Below are 18,405 nucleotides of genomic sequence, written 5' to 3' on the forward strand. Positions count from 1 at the left end.
GTTGGTCATCTGGGGCAGGAAGGTACTTAGTGGCTGGAGCGGCTCCAGCTTTGAGGACAGAGACCCCAACATAAGGAGTGGCCTTCATTATGGCCAGGTAAGGTTAGTACCTACTGGGAGAAACTGACACCGTAGATACTGCATTAGGGAGAGAGAATTCCCACTGAAAGAGTTTCACTCCAACTGTGATCTCTGTGGATGCATCTTTTCCCTTGGAAGACATGGGCATCAAAAACCTTACCTACATATTTGGCTCCATGTTCAAAGTCTATAGGGTATCAGAGAAGTCTGGTGACCTCTCGAGACCTCAGTCTCCTCATCTGTGGGATTATATTCAGGCTGCTGGCCTCTGAATCCCTTCCAGCTTTGACATTCCACATTCCACCTGCTTCTTAAGTAGTCAAGGTCTTAGGAGAACGTAAGGATACAATAGGACGATTCTTTGTAGCAGTGAAGTGTGTGATCTGGTGACTCAGAAGAGCTGGTAGAGCCAGGAAATTAGGTGGAGGTGGTTTTATTGCAGGCTTTATAGATGAAAAGAGTCCCTGATCTTGTGACTCGGCCCATGTGGCACACGGTGCCAAACGGAATCTTCCTGGCCCAGCTTGCTCATTCCCTGGGCGTCCTTGGGCCGTCCACGTTTTCACCTCCCTGGATGTGAGTTCTCTCATCTCTCAGGACCACTCTTATCTCCAGATGCCACATAGAAATTCCTGGAGGATTGGCTGGGCGTGGTGGCTCACACCTATAATCCCCACACTTTGGGAGGCCGAGGCGGGTGGATCACCTGAGGTCAGGAATTCAAGACCAGCCTGGGCAACGTGGTGAAACCCCATCTACTAAAAATACAAAAATTAGCCCGGCATGGTGGCGCGTGCCTGTAATCCCAGCTACTCAGGAGGCTGAGGCAGGAGAATCGCTTGAGCGGGGCAGAGGTTGCAATGAGCTGAGATCACGCCACTGCGCTCCAGCCTGGGCTACAGAGCGAGACTCCGTCTCAAAAAGAAGAAAAATAAAGAAAAAGAAATTCCTGGAGGATTTCCAGGGGTTCCTGTGTTTGAGCAGAAAAGGCTCCTGATTATTGAGCTCCCCAAGTTAATGGAAGTTCTGGGTTTGGCCAGAGCATTAAGGGAATTTTACTTGAGGAAATAGTGTCTTTCAGGCTTTTGTTGCCAGGAGAGCCCTTGTGGGGCCGGGGGCGGGTGGCAGGGGGGTAGTAAACAGGTTTGGGATGCAGAGCTTTGAAAAGCATGAAACTTGGAGTTACTCAGACGAGAGTCCAGATTCCACCTCTGGAGGCAAGACACTTACTCTTGGGAGCCTCCGCTTTCTTATCTGCAAATGGGGATCATAGCCCCTACTCCCTCCTAGGGCTATGGTGCAGATTAAATGAGATGATGTGGAGGACGTCCTGGCATGTAGCATGCATTCCACACATGGCAGCTCTTAGGATTATTTGTGCAAGTCAGGGAAAACAGAAAAACTAGAACACACTGCCATTGTCGGCACACACACAAAGCAGATATGCTTCCTTTGACTCTCTGGTTGCTTTAGTTCTTTCTGTGCGTGGTGGCCCTCGGGAGAACCGGCCCCTCTTGCTTGAAGGGCTCAGCCCCGGTGTGGACTTGGCAGCCAATTCCCACGGGACTGGGCGGGGCCCCGAGGATTGGCCCTAATGCTGTTGCACACTCTCAATAAAGGATTTCCATGCTTTGGGAGCAAAGATGGCAAGTCGAAGGGCAGAGATGTGCCCCACAGCTGCTTGTGGAGACCCAGCAGAGAGAGGTGGGGGCGGGCTGTGCACATCCAGATTTGACTCTGGAAGTGCCAAGAAAGACCAGGCAGCATCTGAGGGACTCCTTGATTGGACTGGGACTTAGGGCTAATGGGAGGCCTGAGCTGGCCTGAGCTGCCTCACTTGTGGCACAGACACAGAACCCAGGTTCCTGCTCCTCCCCCACTGTGTCATACAGCCCTACCTTCCTGCCCCAAGCTTGTGTGAGACACACACACACACACACACACACACACACGGAATCATTTGCAAGACCTGTGCTTTTCTCCTTGGCTGTAAAACAGGTGCAGGGTGACTATAGTTAACTAGATCACGAAGTGTCAAATAACCCAGTTTGGGATTATGGGACTCCTCTCCCCCCTCCACTTCCTGCCATCTGCACCTTGATCCGAAAGTGGCAGGGAAAGGAGAGGTTGTGCAACTTGAAACATTAATTCTTTTGTGCCTCATTAGCAACTGCGGGGACAAAGGAAAGCATAGCTTCAGAGGAGGTTGACACAGACAGCTGAAATGACGTTTGGGGATTATCTTCAGATTTCAGCAATCCTCCCTCCCTCCTTAACACAGAGAATGTAAGAGTGGAGAGTGCAGGGGCATTGGATTGCAGATGACCTAGGATGTGAGGGGACTGTCGTCCCACCTGCCTCCTCATTCGTTCCTCCAGATGTGCAAGGGGCAGCAAAATGCTCCCTCTCCCCACCAGGAAAGGACGGCAGATTGGCCTGAGTTACATCCAGATTAGCAACAAGACTGTTTGTTCATTTGATTCAGCACATGTTTGTGTAGCGCTTATTGCGTGCTAGACACGGGCCTTTGGGCTTGCTTTTTGATGGGAAGTTGACAATAAACAAAGAAGAGAGAGATTGATCATCAATGAATTTAAATAGTTTTTATGATTCTCTTGATGAAAACCGGGAGGGTGGGCATTTAAATTTTTTTAATTTAAATATCTTGGCCGGGTGCGGTGACTGACGCCTGTAATCCCAACACTTTGGGAGGCTGAGGCGGGTGGATCACCTGAGGTTGGGAGTTTCTCCATGTTGAAACGGGGTTTCTCCATGTTGGTCCACCGTGCTAGGCCAGGCTCACCTTTTAAGAAGCTACAGATGAGGAGAAGATACTTGCACATCCCACATCTGAGGGAGGACTTGAATCCCAAATATGTAAACAACTCTCAAAGTTGAAAGAAAAGAAGAAAGATAATGACAGATTGTGGCGAGTTACATGGAGGAAAGCAGCGGGGTGGAAGGAGAGAGTAACTGGTCAAGCTGCACTACGAGGTGGCCCTGGAGGGGCTTCCTGCGAACAGGACATCTAAGATGAGACCTGGGACTTGGGGAGAAAACATCCACGAGGAAGCTGAGGGAAGAACATTCTAGGAAGAACCAAAGTCTGGAAACAGGAAAGGGCTTGGTGGGCCCTTAGAAGAGAAGAGACGGAGAAAGGGGTGGGTAGTTAGCTCCTTGGTGTCTGAAGAGGAGGTAGGTTCCATACTCAGCACTGGAAGGCTGGAAGGAGAAAAGTGATCTGACTGATGTATCATGCTCACTACTTTTTTTTTTTTTTTTTTTTTAGATGGAGTTTTGCTCTGTCACCCAGGCTGGAGTGCAATGGCATGACCTCAGCTCACCACAACCTCCACCTCACGGGTTCAAGCAATTCTCCTGCCTCAGCCTCCCGAGTAGCTTGGATTACAGACATGCACCACCACACCCGGCTAATTTTGTATTTTTAGTAGAAACGGGGTTTATCCTTGTTGGTCAGGCTGGTCTCGAACTCCTGACCTCAGGTGATCCACCCACCTCGGCCTCCCATCTGCTGAGATTACAGGTGTGAGCCACCACCCCTGGCCAGGCTCACCTTTTAAGAAGCTCCTTCTGTAAGACAAGCTACAGATGAGAAGATACTTGCACATCCCACATCTGATGGAGGACTTGAATCCCAAATATGTAAACAACTCTCAAAATTCAACAACAAGGAACAAACAACCCAATTAAACATGGACAAAACGCTTGAACGGAAACATCGTCAAAGACGGGCCGATCACAAATAAATACATGGAACGCCCTTAGTCATTAGGGAACTGCAGGTGAAAACCATCACGAGGGCTGGGCGCGGTGGCTCATGCCTGTAATCCCAGCACTTTGGGAGGCCAAGGGTGGTGGATCACCTAAGGTCAGGAGGCTGAGGCAGGAGAATCACTTGAACCCGGGAGGCAGAGGTTGCAGTGAGCCGAGATCGCACCATTGCACTCCAGCCTGGGCAACAAGAGTCAAACTACATCTCAAAAAAAAAAAAAAAACCAAAAAAAACACATTCACCAAAAAAGTGAATTTTATTCTATGCAAATTAAATAATAGCAATAAGAAGAAACTCCTTCCCTAGGACTCTCTGACACTGCGTCTTTGGGCCTCCTTGTTCCCCATCTCCCATACCTCAAAGCTCTGAACTCACTTAGAGACCAGTCTCCCTGGGTCAGCACTCCCTCCCCTCCCCTGGCCTCTCTGTCTGCCCCGCCTCCAAAAGCTCTGCCTGTCTGGTCTTCGCTGCCACGTTACATTAGGTCCCCTCCATTCCAGAGTGCCCTGCTGGCTTTCCCGTGTTTCTTCTCTCGGTTGCTGATCCTTCACCCCTGTTTTGGGGAGTGGGGAAGAAATGGGTGCCTGGACACCTCTTTGTGCCTGATATAATCTCTCCAGTGTCACCTCTAGTGGGGGTCCCACCAGGCTTCCCCCAAGAGGCCTGACACCCACAAGAGATATGGGGACCTGGGGAGCCTCTGGATCCTGCTTTTCTCTGAAGATGCTGGCCCTTGCTCTCTCTGCGGACTGTCCTCACTACACCAGGCATGCTGCTGCGGTCGCCCTCCCTGAGCTTCACAGCAGCCAGAGAGCAGCCAGGCCCACGCATTGGGACCTGTCCACAGGGCCCCATCCACCCCTACTTTCTTTGCGGATCGTGTCTACCTATGCAGACTGGTCCTACTCAAAGCAGAGAAGACTGTCTCCCCCCAACCCAGGAGGGCCATAGGCAGGTGCAGCCCTTGGAGTCACATGGAGCCTCACAGTAGGCTCCAGGGATCAGCCCTCCCTGGGGAAACTTGACAAGATTTCCACATTCACTGCTGGGGCAATGTCCCGGGATTCAGGGCAGGGTGGTTTATCTGTCGGTTGTGTTCCTCTGTCCCTTGGAAGTCTTGTGAGGACGAGGAAGGGAGTTTCCCATCAGACTTTGGGAGGGATGCCTTCAGCACCTGCTGTGTGAGCCCTTTCTTCTTCTGGACTGGAACAGGGCATCTCCTGCATGCTGTACAGGTGAGGAGGGCGCTGCTGAGGGGGTAGGGCTCCTGGCAGAATCTCTTATGCAGGGCTGCCTTCTCTGAGCCCATGCCAGCCTTCCGAGGGCCGTTAGGACCTGCAGCACTTCCTGCTCAAGGCCTCAGCCAGTACCCTTTTGAGAACAGCCGTCAGATGGTCTGTGAGTCCCGTTGAGAATCAGAGCCAGCAGGGGCTCTAGAGATCACGGAAGCCGAGAGCTGCTCTGCTGGCCTGCGGGGGGTTTGGGAGGCCCTCAGAGACATGGCCTACCATGGAGAAGGTTTTCCTCCTCCCACAAAGCTGGTGACTTCCACAGGGAGCCAGGGGATGAAAGAGTTCATTGGTGGAGTGGTGGGGCAGTCTTCCTTCTCATGAGTACAGGACAGGCCTGGGAGGGTTCTGGAGAAGAAGATGCTTACCTGAGGCTCCACACAGGTGTGTTAGTCAGCACAGGCTGCAGAGTGCCTCAGACTGATTGGCTTAAACAACAGAAGTTTATGTCTCATAGTTCTGGAGGGTGGAAGTCCAAGACCAAGGTGTCAGCAGGGCTGGTTTTGTTCCGAGAAACATCTGCTCCAGGCCTCTCTCCTTGGCTTGCAAATGACCGTCTTCTCCCTTTGTCTTCACACGGTCTTTCCACTGCACTCATCTGTGTCCTGATGCCCTCTTCTAATAAGGACACCAGTCATGTTGGATCAGGGTCCACCCCAGTGACCTCACTTTAAATGAATGAGCTCTTTAAAGCCCCTATTTCCAAATACATCCCACTTTGAGGTACTGGGGATTAGGGCTCTCACATCAGCATGTGTGTGGAAGGGAGGACACAGTTTAGCCCATAGCACAAGGTCAGGCCAGAAGCTGAACTTCAAGACTGGCCAGAGGCCTGGGTGGTGGCCGTGGTGGTATCTGAAGTGGGGGTGGAGGCTGGGGCTGTCCTGTCTCCCCTGTCCTACCTGAAGCTGCTCCAGAGGGGCTCATGCCAAGCTGGCTTTCCTGTCCTCCATGGGCACATGGCCTTGGACTGCTGCCATTTGAAGATTCTACCCGACCCCAAGAGTCCCTGGAGCCAGAGTCCTCAGGAAAAGCAGCCAGACCTCTGGATAGGAGCCCAGGACAGACTTCGGGAAAGCCTCAGCATGTGCTTCAGTGGAGAGAGTGCCAGGCTCAGGAGTACGTGTCCTCCCTGGCAGAGCCCAGGAGCCTCAGTGATCCCTTCAGAGAGTGTCAGAGGGAGCGAGGAGAGGCAGCTACTTGGGCACAAGAAGCTGAGGATGAGAAGCACCTGCCATCCAGGTCAGCTTTGCCAGGGCTCTCAGAAGTCCCTAGGTACCCCCTCTCTTCACCGACAAACCAAATCTCAACAAGATTCTGACACCATGCAGGTGGGTGCTGGTGCAGGCAGGGCCAGCAGTAGGGGTGTACGGAAGGCCTGCTGTGCCCTGCAACAGGATCCCTTTCCCCTGGTCTCTTGCCAAGACACTGAGGAACGGCAGCAGGAGGGGCAATGGTCAAAGGGTGGGCGCTGCCACCCTGGTTCCTTTGGACCCAGCAGTTAGACAAAAACCGTAGCCTGTTAAGTTGTAAGTCACTTCAGTGGGACTTTAGAGGGAGACCCCTGTCCTTACAGATGAGCCACCGGTGGTCCAGAGAGAGAAAGGCACTAACCCAGGCTCACTGGGAGGGTGAGGGCCAGACCCGGATCCCCTCTTACCTGTCTGAAAGCACCTGGGTCACCTGAGCTGTCTGTCCCTGTCTCATGACCCAGAGCAAGAACCGCCTGGGTTCTCTGCTTCACTGGGAGGCTCTCCAGCCTGCCGTGTTCATGGGAAACCTGATCCTGCCGCATTCTCAGGGACCTGGGCTTCCGTCTGGCCTCACCTTTCTCTTTATGGAAAAACTCCCCGGGTACATTGTTTCCCATGGCCAGGTGCTGCCTGCTCCAAGCACATGGGGTGACCTGCCATGGAAGGGATTGACCGACCTCTGAAAAAAGTGGCTGACTTCCAGGGACATGGAAGCCACCCAGCGGCTTCCTGTGGTGGAAGATATTCTGACCCAGACCACGTTCTCAGAGGAATTAGGGAGGCTCTCTCTTTGTCTCCTTCACCGGACCGCCCCCTCCCCTGCAAAGGAAAAGACCTCCACTCACCTAACTTCCACCTTCTCCCCAGCTCACTCCACACCTCCCCTTCCCTGCCTCGTGTGTGTCTGTATCTGTGTGTGTAGCTTTGTAGATCTGAGTATATGTCTGTGTATGGGTGAGTTTGTAGATAAGAATCTGTGTGTTTGTGTCAGTGTGTGTAGATGAGAGAGAGGGAGGGAGATTTAGTAGGAGTCTGCTTGTATCTGTGTGTTTCTGGGAATATGCGTGAGTCTCTCTGTGTTAGTAGGAACTTTTTTTTTTTTTGAGATGGAGTCTTGCTCTGTTGCCCAGGCTGGAGTGCAGTGGCGCAATCTCAGCTCACTGCAAGCTCCGCCTCCCGGGTTCACGCCATTCTCCTGCCTCAGCCTCCTGAGTAGCTGGGACTACAGCTGCCCGCCACCACGCTTGGCTAATTTTTTGTATTTTTAGTAGAGACGGGGTTTCACCGTGTTAGCCAGGATGGTCTCGATCTCCTGACCTCGTGATCTGCCCACCTGGGCCTCCCAAAGTGCTGGGATTATAGGTGTGAGCCACCACGCCCGGCCTAGTAGGCACTTTGATGTGTCTGTGTCTGTGTGTATTTCAGGGTCAAGCACTACAGCGAAGTGACTTTGACCTTCTCTTCCTCAGAGCCAGGGCCTGACCCTTCCCTTGGCCTCAGCCAGTCAGATTCTCCCTTTCCAGGCCATAGTGTGGCATTGTCATCTGTCAACTCTGCCTACACCTTGAAACTCACCCTTTGCACAGAGGGTATAATGGGGGCCATCTCAATTAGTGAATTTTTAGGAAAAGTTCTCACTTTGGGGTCCTTTGGCTGGACCTTTGGGGATTGAGAATGAATTCCAGGCACGTCTGTTAGGATTGCATTGGGTACAGGTAACAGAAAACCCACTTCGTATTGTAAGATAGCTTATTTCTCCTTGCAGAACAAGAAATACAAAGGGGGCCGTTTAGAAAGGGTGGTTCCCTCAGAGATCCAGGCCCTTTCTGCACGGCCCCCGGTCTTCTCCTGCAGTTTTCTTTGCCGGTCCGTGGTCTCCTCTGTGCCGTCACGCACATTTCAGAGGGCTGTTGCGAGGACCAAGGGATTCGACGCGTATGAGAGAGTGTGGATGTGCTAAGGAGTTTGCAGGAGTTGCGCGGGGCGGCTACTGCTGAAGAAGACTCTGCCTTGGGCAGACCCTTTAGGACCCTGATTGCCTCCCTTCCTAGAGCAATGATCTGCTGGTGTGGAAACACGAGTCAGCCTGCTGCCTCCATACGCCAGACAGATAGGGCAGATTCTTGCAAAATCTTAGGAGAGCGATTTGGAGTGATTTGGAAATGGTTTGGTCCTTTTGGAGGAGGAACACATCAGCAGCAAGCATCAGCTTGTGTTGAACCAAAGGGTGGGCCCTTAGGAAGCGCCTGCCGCACACAGCCGATACAGTGGCGCTGCCGTTACCCAGGACGGCCCTCACTCCGCCAGACCTCGGCCGGTGCCAGCCCAGGCAGCTGAGCAGGTCACCAGCTGTCAGGGGCCGTGGGGCAGAACAATGCACCATCCTGACTCCACCCAGAGTCCGCTCTGGGTCGGCCGCCGCCAAGATAAAGACCACCTGGGCCAATGGTGGTGTCCACGTGTGACGTGGCTCTGAACGTGCAGTGACCGAGCAAGTTTTGGTGACCTCCCTTCAGCCAAGTCCAAGGATTCAGAAGTTACTGGTCCACAGCTGTGTTCCATCAGCTCGGAGGGGAGAATGTCTTGGCATGAATCTTAGGATTACCAGCTGGCTAAGGGAGGTCAGCTGGCCTGAGCCCCTGATGCTCACGCCTTGCATCAGGGCCTTCGAAGGCGGTAGGAGCCTGTGCTGTGGCCCTTTGCGTTCGCACGGCCGACTTAGAGGCACTGCCTCCATCTCCCTTCCTACCACGGACGAATTGAAGAGGCCATAGGGAAAGGTCAGAGGCCGTCTTCAGCCTCCCCTTCTCCCCTCCTCCTCCTCTGCACGCCTCCATGGGCCGTCAAGGCTGAATCTTTTCTTAGTGTTGAGTGAAAAAGACAACAGAGAATGAACTTGAATTTAGGGTACATCTAAGACAATTTCCTAGCAAAAGACATGACTTCTGGCTGGGCACGGTGGCTCACGCCTGTAATCCCAGCACTTTGGGAGGCAGAGGCGGGCAGATCACCTGAGGTCAGGAGTTCGAGACCAGCCTGCCCAACGTAGTGAAACCCTGTCTCTACTGAAAATACAAAAAAATTAGCCAAATTAGCCGGGCGTAATGGTGGGCACCTGTAATCCCAGCTACTCGGGAAGCTGAGGCAGGTGAATCGTTTGAACCCAAGAGGTAGAGGTTGCAGTGAGCCGAGATCGTGCCATTGCACTCTAGCCTGGGCAACAAGAGTGAAAATCCATCTCAAAAGAAAAAAAAAAAAAAAGGCCTTCTATGAGAAGTAGTAGCGAGACTGGAGCAGTTCCATTTGCCTCACAGGCAGGGAGCCCTGTAGGCTGCCCCTGTGCCAGGGCCTGTGCCCCCACCCTCCTCCCACCTGACGGGGGCACCCCCAGTCCCAGAACCATCACTCCAAGTGATTCCAGGAGCTTTTGCATGTCCAAACACAACTTCAACAAACAGTTCCTCACATTCTTCTCCTTTCCACTTTCTTCCCTCCCTCCTCTTCGTAATTATCCTCACTGGCCACTCCTGGGCCCGAGGCCAGCTGGGCTGGGAGAGGCCACGTTTTGAGCCACGGACTCCCGTGCTCACGCCCAGCAGTGCTTGCTGGGAAGTTCTAATCTGGCTCCTTTAAACTGCTCTCACCTGCGTTCTTGGTTTTTTTTCCTCCTTTTGGAGGAGGAACACGTTAGCAGCCACCAGGGGACACCTGGAATTGGCTGCAGGACGCCTTGCTGCAGACGACTCCCCACCTCCAGCCTCCTGGGCGGGGTGTGGCTAGGACGTTTGCCTCCTTCCTTCGGTCTTCCCCTTCCCCACCGCTCTGAGGCCACCGCCTAGCTTCAGGGAGGCAGGACTTAGCAGGGAACGCTGGCGTCCTGTGCCTACAGGTATAGCTGTTCTATGCCCAGAGCATGTGTGTTGGCGGGACATCCTCCTGCGGTCCTGTGGCTACTCTCTTACTGGAACTGGCTCCTTAGGACACAGCGACAGAGCCTCCGTGAAGCATGACGGGGTGGGCAACCCTACCTCTCCACCCTTTCTAAGCCCAGGAGGAAGGTGGGGGGCCCTGCTCTGTGGAGCCGTAGTTGCTGGTCTGAGAATCCCAGCCTTGCTTCGCCTCCCAGCCTGGCTGTTCCCTTCCTGTGAGGCTCTGGGAGTTTCCTTTACCTCTCCCGTCTTTGTTTGCACATTTAATCAAGCCTTTAAACTAAACGATCACTGTGACCCTTTCTAGTGCTACAGTGTATGGTTTTTGTGATTGAGAAGGCTGCCTTGGCTGTCTGACTGCAAAGCAGGGTCAGGGGTGGGGGGCAGCAGCTGGGGGAGCCTAATCTGGCTCCTTTAAACTGCTCTCACCTGCGTTCTTGGTTGAGAACCTGTGACTCCCTCTAACCTGGCAAACCCCAGAGCTTCATCAGGCCTCAAACCCCACTCCTCCCACACCCTGGGTCGGCAAGAAAACTTGGGGGCGGGGAGCTGGTTGAGGACAGAGTGAAAACGCATAGGCTGACCCTGTCAAGGGAAGGTGTACCCTCACATCCTGACTCCTCCACCCAGGCGCGATCAGGGCTGCGGGCTCTGCCTTCCCCAGAAAGTATTTGAAAGCCTTCCTCCTGGGCTTCCAAAGGGCTCCCGCACTTCACTTTCCTGCTGCCAAAGCAGTCTCTTCAGGTCGGTCCATTTTAGTTTTCAGTCCCCGTTTCCAGGTAGGCGGGTGGCCAGTGTCAGAGCTTCCGGAGTGTGTTTGGGCTTGGCTGGGCCTGCTCTCCCTTGCTGCTCTTCCTCTAGGGCAGGGTCCATGGAGGCACCCCTGGGTAGGGAGGGCTCTGGGGGGGGATGCACTGGCCCCTTCCCCCTTGTCTGACCCTCCCATTTTGTGTTCTCTGCAGCCTGTGATTGCCACCCCGTGGGTGCCGCTGGCAAAACCTGCAACCAGACCACCGGCCAGTGTCCCTGTAAGGACGGCGTGACGGGTATCACTTGCAACCGCTGCGCCAAAGGCTACCAGCAGAGCCGCTCACCCATCGCCCCCTGCATAAGTATGTATAGGACACCAGCTTTTCAAGTCTCTGGCTTTGTGGGAGGACAGTGAGCTTTTGAGGATGCTGGTCACTGATGTTCAGTGGGTTCTTTTATTTTTGAGACGGAGTCTCACTCTGTCGCCCAGGCTGGAGTGCAGTGGCACGATCTCAGCTCACTGTAACCTCTGCCTCCTGGGTTCAAGTGATTCTCCTGCCTCAGCCTCCTGGATTCAAGTGATTCTCCTGCCTCAGCCTCCCGAGTTGCTGGAATTATAGGTGCATGCCTCCATGTCCCGCTTATTTTTGTCTTTATTTTAATAGAGTATGAGATTTCGCCATGTTGGCCAGGCTAGTCTTGAACTCCTGACCTCAGGTGATCCGCCCACCTTGGCCTCCCAAAGTGCTGGGATTGCAGGCATGAGCCACCGTGCCTGGCCCGTTCAGTGGGTTCTGTCATCAGTGTGCATTCCTGCATTCACGGTCTCACGCTCATTGAGTCCACGTGGGAGACCCCCCGCAAGCTCATAGAAGTTCTTACAAAAGCCACTGGGGGCTCAGCAGAGCCAGCCCGTCTGAGGCTGTCTATCTGACAAACACTGAGTTTCCTGTTTCTGGGGGAAAGCAAGCCGCTGTCCTCAGCACTGGCCCCATTCTCACTGTCTACCTGGACCCTGGATCTGGGGTGGGTCCGTTCCAGGCGTGCTGCTGTCACTATTGCCGGAATGTCGGCATTCCCTCTGCCCCTGGTGGGTTCAGAACAGAAAGGACCGACAGCCCAGGGCCTTCGAGAGGAGCTAGGCAGGGCTTCCATGCACCGCACCTGTGGCCCTAATGAAGGATGATAGCAACCCTGCGGCGTTCCACACAGCTGTTCTCAGGGGCTCGCTAATAGCAAATGACCAGGATCCACGCCTCGGTAGAGGGGGCTCAGCACCCATCCAGGGCAGCGCAGGTTGAAATGGTTTCACGACAACCTCCAATTGTCAGCCTTACAGTTTGTCAGAATCCTTCTGTCCATCCACATTCTGCAAGGTGAACATTTTTAGACAGCTGGGAGGAGATCTGGGGTTCGGAAAACATGGCGGGGGTGGAAACTGAGGTCTTCTTCAGGGAGTTAGGCGTTCTCAGGTTGCTCAGAAATGGTTAGAGCCAACATTTCAAATCCCCAAGTGGAAAAATCAAGCCTAGACATGAGAGCTGGTGTTTCTGAATCAGAGGCTGAACCCTTGGGAACTCACACTTCCCAGCCTGTGCCTTCTCCTCTCCTCTCACAAAGGGCGGGCTGATGCCTGGCGAGAGCATTGCTCCCTACCGGGCAACCTGGGGCTCCATCCTGGAATTTTCGCGTGCTCTTCCCAAGGGAAGAGCTACAGGTCCCAGACAGTGCCTGAGGGACTCGTGCCCTGTTTTGTCCCAGTTTGCGTAGCCATGGGCCCTGCATGGGCGTCCCAGAGCCAGGCCGACCTCAGGCGCTGAGGGTGGTGGTCACAGTGGCTCTGCGGCCATTGGCTTCGGCTCCATTTGTAGACTTGTGGGATTAGACTGGACCATTCAGATGTTGCCTCCGGGATGTTTCTGCTGGGACCAGGTGGCTTTTTAGGTCCAGCTTCCTAATCACCCATTGTGACAGGGCACCTATGGGTTGTTGTTGCTAATACAGTTGCCTGAGGTCAAGATTTGACCCCACATTGAGGGCTGTGTCCCCCACTTGTACTTCCTAAAGGAGCAGAGGATGCCTCCGGTGCCTCTCAGATTTGCCTCCCAGCCTGAGTAGGCCATGTCCCTCCACCAAGCCTCAAGTCCTAGCTCATCTAGAATCTGGGAGTCAGAGTTTTACTGCAAAGAGTCAGACGGTGGCTACAATCAGTGGGGTTCGTGGTCACTCACCAGGGGAAGTGAGTCCCTTCCTCTTAGGGACTTCTGGTCCATGGTTTGGCCTTGTCCAGAAAGAGGAAGCCGGAGCTTCAGTGCCAGGCTGCTGAACCGATGAACAGTGGGGACTGGATGAACCTCCTCTCCTTTCTTGAGCACAGGGTGGGGTCCGGCAGGTAGTAGGAACCAACTGCTTTTTAAATGTTTATTATTATATATACTTTTTGAGACGGGATCTTGCTCTGTTGCCCAGGCTGGAGTGCAGTGGTACCATCATAGCTCACTGCAACCTCAAACTCCTGGGCTCCAGGGATCCTCCTGCCTCAGCCTTCTGAGTGGCTGGGACTACAGGTGCGTGCCACCACGCCTGGCTAATTTATTTTTTGTAGAGGCAAAGTCTTGCTTTGTTGGCCAGGCTGGTTGCAAACTCCTGGTTTCAAGCCATCCTCCCACCCTGGGCCCCCAACGTGTTGAGATGACAGATGTGAGCCCCTGCACCTGGCCAAATTGCAGTATTAGATAGAGAATAATCAACACGAAGCACACAAGCTTTTATGAGGCCCTTGGATCTGCACTCTTGGTCCCATGCTGCCCACTAAGAAAATGCCTTAGCACCTGAGAGGTGAGGCCGCCGGAACCTGGGCCGTGCTGCCAACACTTCTCTGCATGTGGGAGAAACCTTTTCCTTTGGGCAGATTCCCAGCGCCTTGCGTGCCGTCCTGCCATGGCTCCTTCTCCACCTGTGAGTTGAGCTTAGAGATGAGCAGGGCCCAGTAGCCACATCACGATGAGGAGAGTGGCCTGGGGAAACCCCTCTCCACCCCTCCAGGGGTGGAGCTGAGTTGATGTCAGGCCCGGGGGTGGGGGCAAGGCTAGGCTCTGTGTTGCCGCCTCCCTCCTGCCTTCACGCCCCCCTGCTAGGCGAAAGGAGAAAAACACCACCTGCCCAGGATGCCGCTGCTGATTTCTGTTCCTCTGACTTTTCTTGAGCCGGGGAATGGGAAATGGAGGGGAGGGTCCCAGGAAGTTGGGAGGAGTCTGTGCTGGGCTCATTCTAAAGTCAAAAAATCATGTCGTCTTACCTTGTTTTCTCTCCACCATCCCCCTCCCCTCACTCCTGTCTTGAACCTCACAAAGAGATCCCCGTAGCGCCGCCGACGACCACAGCCAGCAGCGTGGAGGAGCCTGAAGGTAAACTGCCCCCTTCGCTTCTAATTTCCCACTCTTGCTGTGTGGCGGGGTGGTGGGGTGGGTTAACGGGGAAGGGGCGTTCAGAAGCCCAGACTCCTCTAACCGCTATCTGGGGTCTGCTCCGAATGACTGGCACCCCTGGGTTGCACTGAAGAAGCTGGAGCTACAGGACGCTATGTTGTGACTTTCCCTCTGAGAATCAAATGGAGGAGATTTTAATGGTGCCTCTCTCCCAAGCCTGGAACCCTAAAAACTGAGCTCCTTCTCTTTGTCCACCAGCTGCCCACCAGCCCAGCACCTTCCAAGCTGAGGGCCTGTCACTGCTTCTTGGGGCTGCAGAGAAGGAAGGAGCCAGGTGCTGGGGATACAGGAGGAGGCTTGGGCACAGAAGCAGAATGCAGGGGGCCTGGGAGGTGGGCGTGGGGGAGAATCACATCTTCATTTTCATTCGCGTCCAACTGAAAATTTAGCATTTCCTCCATGGCAAAGAGAGGCCGCAGACCGCGGCATGCGGCCGAGCCTGCACCTTGGTCACCAGCAGAAGTCACGGCGGTTTTCACATCACATTCTAGCTGCTGCAGATATCATAAATACTGTTCATGCTGGTTATTGCTTCTCAAAACGACAGAAGTTACTAGACCCGCTGCTAGATCCTGATTTATAATCGTTAATCAGGAAGCACTCGCGTAACGTAACCATACCATCCATCTGGTTCTTTCAAGATATTTGGGCAGCGGCATTTCAGAACTATTAATTTCCTTTGTAGACCTGTGTGTTTTATTTTAGCATGGAGAAATGTTTTTTTGAGGAAGGGTCCACAGGCTTCAACAGTCCTTGACACAAGAAGGGTTGCATAGCTCTGGCTTTGGGCACTCAGAGGGCACAGCCCTGCCGGATGCCCTGCTGAGAGCAGCCCAGGCCTGTACCCACAGTCCTGGTCCTGGGGTCACACAGGGCTTTTGTGTACTGGTCCTTGGGGTAAGAGGGCAGAAAGTGACAGGCACCCCAGCATGGACATTCATGCTGGCGCTGGGGACCCTTTCCCTCCCCCAGAAACGACTGTAGAGAGGTATGGGGGAGCTTGCAAACCCACGTGGCCGCCGGAGTATTTTAGGACACAGACGGGATTTTGGAGAGTATTGGCAGTGCACTGGGAACTTGAGAGAAGACAGACTCGGCACTTGTACAGGCATGGTCCACAAACAGCCAGCAAACAGGAAAGGACAGAAATGCATTTCAGGGAGTGCCAGAGGCAGCGCGGGGAAAGCCAGAGACAGTTCTGTCTTGCGTTGTTTGCAGAGCCTTCAGGGGCCTTTGGTTGAGCCCCACGCAGGGGAAATGGCGAAGAGAAGGGATTGAAGGAAGCGGCATGACAGGGAGACTAGATGACAGAGCCAAGGAGGAAGCTGTCTGTGTCACAGCACATTTCAAAGGAACATCCTCAATTAGTTCAGCTCTAGGGGAGAGCAGTTTTGAAGGTAGAAGAGACTTAAATAGAACTTCGATTCTTGCTCTCCTTGATGTGACATTCGTCCTTGCCTAACTGAGACGTACCTGGACGAGATCTTAAGGCTGTGCACACTGCGGGGGATTGAGGCTTCTGAGCAGGGGCTGCGTCCACAGCTCATGCAAAAGCCAGACAGACCTTAAAGATCTGTCTCCATCTCCATCTCCGTCTCTGTCTCTCACTCCCCCCGTTTCTCTAGTCCTTGTAGCTTGACTCTGGGTTTCTCACAAACCCTTGACTTTGAGTTTTTCCCTTCCAAGTCAGAAATGGGCAAATGGGGAAAGATGTGGAGGGGGAGGGATGTCATGAGGTTTCCACACAGGCTGCAAGAAGCTGGTATAAAACGTCCAAGGTTCTTGGCTCCGCCAGACAAAAGATTCTGGAGCAGCTGCTTATAAATACTTGCAGCCTCCTCCTTTGAAATGTCTTCTTTGGGTTGTTTAACTTTTCAGACTGCTTGACTTTGTTACTGTTTATTTCCTTTCCTCATTCTGAACCTTTAAAAGTATGGTTTAAACTGAAGCGAGCAGTAAATAAACATCCTTATAAAGTATCTTCCTCAGAGAGAGGCTGAGTGAGCAGGTTGGAAGCCTGGAGCCATGTTTGTAGCTTTGACCAGACCCGCGCTGCCCTACTCTGGGGGTCCTGGGATACCCAGGGTGTCTGTCCCAGAGAATGTTCCAGAGAACTGGAACCATCTCTGGGACAACAAGTGCTGGACCGTGGGGCCTCCCACCACAGAGAGGCCGGGCATGCCTTGTCTCAGCGGCTGAGACATTGCAGGCAGGAGGCCAGGAGGGCCCCCTGGGAAGCGGGGCCTGGGAGCTCAGCGCTCCCAAACCTGTCCACTCTTGCTGTGTTTGAACAGGGGAGGCCTCTGTGCGAGGCTGCCGGAGAAAAGCTTGTTTGCTTTTGCCTGCGTACCAGAGGAGAATTAATAAGCTGAGAATTTGTTGTGAAAGCTGATGGACATAACCTTCCCCTGAACTCATCCCCTTGAAGGGCCAGCTCACTCCCGGAATGTTCTTTACCTGCTCACAGAGCTAGCTGGTAAACCGTCATGGGCCAGGGAGACAAGGAACGTAGTGTCTGCGGGGCGGGGGGGGGGGGTCTGCGGCGGGGGAGACCAGGAGGGAAACAAGGAGGAAGGAGAGAGGGACCACCCACTCAAGAAGGGCATGGTGCCCAAAGCTCCCCCAGCACTCACCTATTTATTGGTTGTAGAGACCTCAGCACTCAAGGATAAAACAGAGACACCTGCCTTCCCTCCCCAACCCGTTCCCCACCTATCAGCTCAAGGGGAGTTCTTGATTTGCAAATTGTTTGTTCGGTTTTGTGGTGGCCACTTGGTTTGGTGGGAGGAGACTGGTGTGGAGCCAGGAGACCAGGGGTTTGCCCTTCACTGACTCTAAGAACTTGGACAATGCAATGGCGTCTCCTTTCTGCCTTCTGGAAGAACGAAGGGGCGGACCCAGTGCTCCACAGGCCCTTCCCTCCCTGGCTGGCTGTGGCAGGAGTGAGCTCCTCCTGCTGGGGTTTCCTCTTCAGAAGTGCCTGCTTGTTCTGGGTCCGCCCCCGAGGGTCCACTTCTCCCACATCCCAGGCAGAGGCCTGTGTGTGGGTGGAGGTGCTGGTAAATATTTAGCAACTGCCTGGGGCCGGGGGGGGTGGGGCCAATGTGTAGCATCTGCCACTTCCCTTGGTGTCAATATTCCCTCCCTGGCCGGTTTCTGGCTACCCAATGAGATGTCATTGAATGTGAAATTGGGAGAGGTGCATGATTGGCCCTCAGAGCCTATGGCAGCCAATTCTACCTCCCCACTGCCCATGGGCCTTGCAGCAGAAACACAGCAAAGAGGTCCAGAGGCAGGAAGGGCTGCCTGTGCTGGCCTCCTTGGTTTGAGGGATCACAGCTGCCTTTGAGTGGGAGCTGGACCCAGGGCTCTGGGGGTACAGGAGCATGGAGCTGGCCAACTTCTGAGCTCCCTCCACCTCCCATCAGGGATCCCAGGTCCTCTCTCCCAACCCTGTCTTCTGGAGGTACTCACCCCATCGGGGCCTTACCTGGTGCCTTTGGCTAACTGCCTCAGCCGTCCCAGCCTGGGGTGGGCGTGGCTACCATGGGCACCCTTGCATATTACCTTAATGGTAGTCTGAAGGGAAAACACCGCAGAGCCTGGCAGCCAAACTGCTCTGAGACGCTCAGCACTCAGGTGCTACCAGGCCTGTGTGGTGGGGGTGGGGGTTGACATTAGAGAAGTCACATCCGGTGGCCTCTTGACTTCATGGAAGGAAGTTGGGTTTATGTAGACCTGCAACCCGGATAAGCACGGATTATTCTCTTGTTTAGGTTTTTGTTTACCAGGATAGGGAATCAGTTGGGTGAATACAGGAAA

General features: G+C 53.8%; 1 protein-coding gene across 4 annotated transcripts in view; it reads left to right on the forward strand.

Annotated features, from left to right (window-relative positions):
- The window catches only part of NTN1 (netrin 1), a 245,786-nt gene that overhangs the window by 175,355 nt on the left and 52,026 nt on the right, over positions 1 to 18,405 (forward strand). For all 4 annotated transcript variants that reach the window (XM_045376314.3, XM_045376311.3, XM_065532767.2 and 1 more), the window contains exons 4-5: positions 11,308 to 11,457; positions 14,449 to 14,502. In XM_045376314.3, the coding sequence (XP_045232249.1) occupies positions 11,308 to 11,457; positions 14,449 to 14,502 (204 nt within the window). The remainder of the gene's footprint in view (positions 1 to 11,307; positions 11,458 to 14,448; positions 14,503 to 18,405) is intronic.

The sequence above is a fragment of the Macaca fascicularis genome, chromosome 16 (genome assembly GCF_037993035.2).
Source record: "Macaca fascicularis isolate 582-1 chromosome 16, T2T-MFA8v1.1".
In the NCBI taxonomy this organism is placed as follows: domain Eukaryota; kingdom Metazoa; phylum Chordata; class Mammalia; order Primates; family Cercopithecidae; genus Macaca; species Macaca fascicularis.